The sequence below is a fragment of the Sitophilus oryzae genome, unplaced genomic scaffold, assembly GCF_002938485.1.
Source record: "Sitophilus oryzae breed Bouriz unplaced genomic scaffold, Soryzae_2.0 scaffold_1274_pilon_pilon, whole genome shotgun sequence".
Lineage (NCBI taxonomy): Eukaryota > Metazoa > Arthropoda > Insecta > Coleoptera > Curculionidae > Sitophilus > Sitophilus oryzae.
Window position 1 is genome coordinate 2,428,579 of NW_022145920.1, and position 7,269 is coordinate 2,435,847.

The 7,269-nt window shown below is 30.1% G+C and overlaps 1 protein-coding gene across 1 annotated transcript in view; it reads right to left on the bottom strand.

Moving 5' to 3' along the window:
- The window catches only part of LOC115874347, a 29,548-nt gene extending 24,979 nt beyond the window's left edge, over window positions 1-4,569 (bottom strand). The window contains exons 1-10 of the mRNA XM_030889467.1: window positions 4,144-4,569; window positions 3,886-4,089; window positions 3,367-3,500; window positions 2,977-3,249; window positions 2,853-2,931; window positions 2,590-2,798; window positions 2,405-2,532; window positions 934-1,158; window positions 702-876; window positions 480-647 (exon numbers count right to left, since the gene is read on the bottom strand). Coding sequence (XP_030745327.1) covers window positions 480-647; window positions 702-876; window positions 934-1,158; window positions 2,405-2,532; window positions 2,590-2,798; window positions 2,853-2,931; window positions 2,977-3,249; window positions 3,367-3,500; window positions 3,886-4,089; window positions 4,144-4,315 — 1,767 coding nt within the window. The 5' untranslated portion in view covers window positions 4,316-4,569. The remainder of the gene's footprint in view (window positions 1-479; window positions 648-701; window positions 877-933; window positions 1,159-2,404; window positions 2,533-2,589; window positions 2,799-2,852; window positions 2,932-2,976; window positions 3,250-3,366; window positions 3,501-3,885; window positions 4,090-4,143) is intronic.
- Window positions 4,570-7,269: the final 2,700 nt, after the last annotated feature.

Consider the following 7,269-nt stretch of genomic DNA (forward strand, 5'->3'; position numbering starts at 1 on the left):
AAAAACGTCTCCCATGACCTTGGAAGCGCGATAATCTTCTGCCATTGTTTTTTTATATAATAATGGTTATGTATTGTAACATTTATAAACGGTAGCTTTTATAAAATACTTTTAAAGTTGGTAAAATTTGGACATCTGGCGCACCTAAGTAACTCAACGTTCCACCTAGCTGGGCTTAGCGAGACTCAATTTCATGGTTGGCAGGTATGAGAAATTCACTGGGGGACAAAATTCCAGGTTTTATAAATTACATATAAGTTGCCTGCCACTGGCTTTTAGACTATTATATGACCGGTTGTATACCCATATATTTGTTGTCATTTTTTTTATAATTTTACCTAATGATTTATTTTGCTTTTACCTGTTTGTGTCTAAAGATGAAGAGTAGATTTCTCCGAAATTAGTAATTAATAAACAGATTGTTAATTAAAGAGTCGTGTTTAATTTCCTTTTTAAATAATTATTATTTTTTGACTTACACTGTCATACACCCATACAAGAACTGTGAGAACTTGATAGAAAAAAGCATCAGTTTCTATATAAAATGATGCATCAACAAACATTATTTTGCTGTCTGAATATCGATTGACAACTTCGGAATTAGCAAATACAACTCCTTTTGCACCATCTCCACTCTCGAACTTTTCCTATAAAAAATAGAAATGTGCTACTTATAAAATAAAAAAAAAAATAAAACTCACTTGATAGAACTGGTTTTCATTTAGTGTAAAATGAACTTTTTTGTAAATACTATTTTCTATGGTACTAAAAAAATCGTCAAATGACTTCAATCTTGGTAATTCGGTCTCAGGGTGTGGGGTACAAAGATCACACATTATTTTACGTAGAGGTATTGTATCTCTTATAGAAGGATCTCTAAAAAAATAAAGAGTTATGTATGTTCTATAAATTAAGCAAACTTTTTGGTTTTACACTTTAGTTATCTGCTCATATGCTACTTTGTAGTTAAAGTTTTTATCAGTTCGCATTTTTTTGTAGATAATACTATAACAAATTTGTTTCTTTCTTTCTAATGGATCTGGCGCAGGATGATTATGAGCAACAATCACTTCAACCTCTTTTTTATAAACAGATCCACTTGAATCTTTTCTTTGTATGGCTTCACCAGGACATTTTAGTGCTATACAATGTAAATATCTAAAACAGATTTTATCATTAAATGGGTCCAAAATTATGAATCAGTACAAAAAGTATATACAGGGTGGCGCACCTCATTCTCCTCGGTTGATTATACGAAAACGGAAAGATGTAGAACCAAAATATTTTATGGGTATATGTGGGGAGGCAATGTCCACAATTTAAAATTATTTTGAAATATACAGGGTGTTTCAGAACTAAGATCCATACCAAAGTTATATTGTTTCTTGTGGAACACACCCGGTATTTTATTTCATTTTTGGATTCCTGGGTTCAAAAAATGGCATTTATTATAAGGGTTAAATATGTTTAAAATCTTTGTTTTTTGAGATATTCAATGATATTTAAATTTGCATGCTACCAAATAATAGATTATTAACACCCTGTACATTACTTTCCAGAATTAATTCTTGTGCTAAATTTAAAGGTAGAGGAATAAACTTTACTGCAAAATGTTATTGCTTCCTTAAATTTATACAGGGGTATCAAAAATTGTTGATCTATTTTAAGGATTTATTTTACATAAAATCTTCGTTATTTCAAATACAACACCCTGTATTTTTTATAATATATCGAAGCTGATTCAAATGCTTTTTCAAACTATATTAGGGTTTCCTATACCTATCTCGCTCAGATTTTGAATAAAAAGCAAAACTTTACTGCTATATAACTTAACTGCTTATATAGAAATTTAATTCTCCGAATCCGAAACTGGTAGTGAGAGCAGATTGATCCACATTATGACAAACACAGCGTAGAATTAAATTTCTATATAAGCAGTTAAGTTGCAAGAATCCTTATATAATTTTATTCTATACCTATACTGCAAGAAATTTGTTTTCTATTTAATAATTTGGCTTGCCTGAAAAAAAAACCTTTTACCATCCTTTTACTATCGATAGTTGCGCCCCGGTGGTACGAAAGTACTACCATTAATAATAATAATAACAAAACGCACGCGGGCCGCTATCTCCCGTTCAGGACTTAATATCTAACCGACACTTTCCGACAAGTCGGAATTAACTATCTCTGCGCTGTGGTTGTCATTTTGTGGATTTGCCCAAGCTCACCTGATGATGGAGTAGGGCTCCGAAACCGGCAGTGAGAGCAGGTTGATCCACATTATGACAAATACAGTGTAGAATTAAATTTCTATATAAGCAGTTAAGTGGCAAGAATCCTTATATAATTTTATTATAATAATAAGTATATATATATGATCTTAATGTTATGTATCACCCTTTACCTAAAATTTTGCTTTGTCAATCTAGTACTGTATAAACATTCAGCTGCTTTGACATATTCTAAATTGAAATAGTATTTCACAATTTTGCAAGCAAATACTCCAACAGGGGAACAATACTTTTGCTTTACCTAAAAATTATCGATAAATTAAAAATATTTCATTTTTATTTCAAAGTATATCTGTACTTTAATCCCACTTGGTAGAACTACAACTTCATTTGAATCCTTTCCGGTTTTTATCATTGTAATATTAGAGTTATTGACATCTTCAAGTTTTCTCTTGACTGGTTTCCTCCCTAGCAGATTGGGATAGATAGTCTTTATAGTTATAGGCAAGTTATTTACTAAAGTTTCTACTTGCGAAGGAGGTTCATCATTCTCATCATTAACCATTTCTGAAATATAATGCATATTAACAATTTTCTTCAAATAAAATAATTTATCTTTACCAATAACAATATTTTCAGTATAGAGATTATCATCATTTTTCTTCTCAATCTTATTACTACTCTTATCACCTTCTAAAACCTGTCATAATTAACATAGAATCACAGAATTCCTATTATTACTTACTTTCAATAATTCTTCAACTTTCTCAAATTTTTTGTCAATATCAGATTTTTGAGGGGATTGTTGTTTAACAGTTTTTTCCACATAATCTTCTAATGATTCCACAAGAAATGAATCTTCAGAGTTATCACTGAAATCATCTTCATAGTCCATTGATATCAATTCACGCTGTTTCTCATCCATACCAATACAAAATTGATGAAACTCATAGAACTCTTTTAAAATTTCTAAGCATTTTGTACATATGTTTTGGGATAACTTATCTTTAGGGGATACCTAGGTTAGATGTATTTTTAGTAAATATTAAAGGTTTTTAAAAGCCTTTTTAAAAATATAAGAAATTGTAAATTCATATTGGATAAAGGATACATGCACATTAAACATTTTACTCACTTTAAGGGGGTAAAGACAAGTGATAATTGCTTCAGCGATACTATGGTGTTTGTCAATTTTACTATATATATTTTCCATTTCCTTACTTGATTGAGCCATACATAATCGACAGATTGAGTCAAAAACTTCATTATCTACAATATATTTTATACTTAGAGAATTTTCTTTTTTAGTTACTCATACACAGTGATGGTTATGAAACTAGTGCTGCGCTACCGGGACTGTCAACAATGGTAATTTTAAAGCAATTAATATATATAACTTTGGTCAAATTTTAGCTTTGCCACTTATAATACTTTCCTGTGTAATATACATCTTTAAAAATTAATGTTAACTGCAAGTAAATATACTTAATTAATCATTCATTAGTACAAAGCACAATGATTACTCAACAATCCTGGTAGCGCAGCACTGGTTTTATAACCTCTAGAACCGCTACTGTTTATACCAAAGCTTATACATTATAATAAAATTAATACCTAATAATAGTAATAACAATCGTAATACTAATAATACCACCTTTAGATATATTTTTTTGTTTATGCACAATATCTTTTGGAGTAATTTCTGACCCTTGACTCTCAGTATCATTCTGGTTACATATTGTGCTATCTTCTTTAGTGACTTTAGGTTCTTTCATAGTATTGACATTTTTAGTAATTTCCTTGGATTCTCCATTCTTTTTTATAGATTTAATAACATGGGGTAAAGTGCCTGAAGAGCCTAAAATATACATTACGCTTTAACACAAACAAGTTTAAATAAGATATTAAGTACCATTATCATCAAAATGCTCTAAACATATAAAACTGGTTGAAGATGGCTTCATATATCCAATGTTTAAAGAATTCAACCATTTTTTCTTCATTACTTGATTTTTGGGAAATAATACACCAACTTCATTATAACAGTTTGGTACAAAACATTTTGGCCGAGGATTTTCCATCATAAATTAAATAAAATAAACAAGTAAATAGCCCTTTTTTAATTTTCCTTTAGAATGTCCATATCCCAATCATGAAGATGATTGTGTATTCATTCATAGAATGAAAATATGCGAAGTAAATAAAATTCGTTGATGAAATATATAAACAAGAATATAACTAATTACAGATAGATAGTACAATTTACCATTAAATCGAAAAATTAAATAAAATTTTCGGATTTGAAGAAAACGACGCTGGCTGAATGAATTTATTAAGGTTATCTGACATTTAGCCGACTTTATTAGTTCAATTGACAATAAATAGGGCCGTGCCATGTTTATCGATGTTACAAAAACATCGATGTTGAGTCGTCGATGTTTGCAGAAGTGCAGGATTCGGAAAACTACATGTTACTTTTAAAAACTACATAAACTACATTACATGTAGTTTATGTAGAGGGTGTAGTTTATGTAATCTATGTATGTAACTTTCAAATATCAAAGGTTTGAGGTGAGGTTATAATAAGTTGAAGCTCTAAAACACATAATGTATTTAAGACAACAGAAGAAATATGGCTTTAAATATAATATTTACATCATATTATCTCTATTCCACCTCATATAAAGGAAAATTATTCATAATATCAATACATATTATATCAATACATTATTCATAATATCAATATATATTAAGGTAATGGTGTGGATCCGGTGGCTGACCTTGAAACGAGTTTTTGCTGCATATAGTCACAGACACTACGCAGGCGCACATCTTCGATGTTGCCAGATTGCAAGTTATTTTGGAATTATTTTCAGTAGAAAACAAATATGTGCTTTTCAGTGTTTTTTTGTCAATATATACCGTATGATCGAAAAAACGGCGTCCAGTTGGCTGGGAATTGACGATTGAGGACATTTCCCATATAAAATGACAGCGATCTTTATTTCATAGTCATCGCTGACGCTATTTTTTTTCAATCATAGTACGCGGTATATATTTATATTATTATTTTAATATTTCGCACAACACGTGAACGCTTATTATGTATATTCATAGTAATAAAAATAAATAGAAATAAAACTCTAGATTCCCATAATTAATCTAATTGCTCTAGATTATTATGCTACGTTTAAAAAGTGCTTCATTAAAAATTCGGATGTGTCCAAGTTTTTTCTTTTTTTTTAAATTTTTAAATGCTGTAGCTTCATGTCATGTTTATAACAGATTTTTTTAACATTCCATCAAAACTACGGAGGCTTTAAAAGGCCTTTTAGCCTCCGTAATTAAAATTGTAGAATCAGCTTCAGCAACATTAACAGTTACCTTGTTTAATTCTGCTATACATATATTGTATTAATTCTCTGCTACCTTCGGTAGCAATCTATTCTTACACCTAATGTATGTGATTTTCTTAGCATATATGATTTATAAACCATATTTTTCCTAATGGAAGGATGGAATAGGATATACAAAATTAAGATATTTTAACATTTATTTTTCAGACAAAGCATGATATAGTATTAAGATTAAGACATAACAAATATTATAAGAAAGATCTTAATATAAATCACAAACTAACTAAGTCTTAATTTGGTCTTGTAGTCTTGTATAAACATAGGTATAAAACTAATAAGATTAAAACTCAACCTTCACCATATTGTCAAGATTTGGCATTTTAGGAAACAATTACAGTAAATTAAGAAAAGAATATCAAAGTACACGATATTAAATACTGTAATGTATTCTACGACACAAACCATCTCCCTTCTAAAGAGAAAAAGATAAAACATAAAGCTTATTTTAGTCTTATCAACACACCTTTCGATAAAATATTTGTCTAAAATTGCTATTAATCTACTAACTTGATATTTTTAAGAAACTATGATACAAACATTATAATCAAAGTAGGTAAAATGTTACCTCTATCTCCCATTGACGTGTATTGTTCTATAAGACTCGTCATGGTAGTACTTTAATACATATAACCAAAACTATTGTTGCCTGTAAATAACTAGAAATTAAACAACTTGGATGTAATAAATGATGTGTCATATTGATGATACAAAATAATTCTAATAAGTTTAAAACCATTAAGAAAAAATCCGTAAATGATAATTTTTAATTCTAATGTAAATATATAAATACATACGTTATTATTATTACAATTTTATATACTCATAATACTTTCATTTCACAATCTTCATTTTCCTTCTTACCTTAATTTTGGATATCAAGATAAGTCTCAAATTATAAAGTTAATTATAGAATTTGTATTATTACTGATTCACACTCAAAAAAAAATAATTTTGAACTGCAAAGAATTCGAAAATAAACTGCAATTTGGCAACATCGACGATGTGCGCTTGCGTAGTATCGATGATCAAATGCAGCAAATATGGGCTTCAAGGTCAGCCACCGGATCCACACCTTTACCAAATAAATATACTATAAATAGTAAAATTACTATAAACAATCGTAAAAGTTAACTTTTATCCAGCCTCATCGTACTGCGCATGAGCAAATATATATTTCTTATTTTATTTTATTTGACTGTATGTACTTTTTACAAATAAAATTTCCCCTTATTTCTTATTTTATTTTATTCTTATTTTATTTTATTTTGGCTGTATGAACCCACCACTTAAGACCTTGTCGTTGGTGGGGAAGCTCCTGTTTAGGTGCTGGGGGGAATCCCCTCTAGCATTTGTCTTGGTCTAACAAGCATCTCACTCATCGTCTTGTCCCTGACTGTAGTGTCGTGGCCAGGGAATTGCACCAAGACATATAACGATACCGGGCGGGGCTACGGACAGCCTCAACCTTGGGGCACCTGGGGGCACCCCATTGTATTTTACCCCTTACTTCTACATGCGGGGCTCTGTAGAAGTGGACCGACTGTCCCTAGCGACTCATAGGAACACTATGAGATCTGATAATAATAGTAATATAAACATCACCGGTGAAGCTGTGGGGAAAC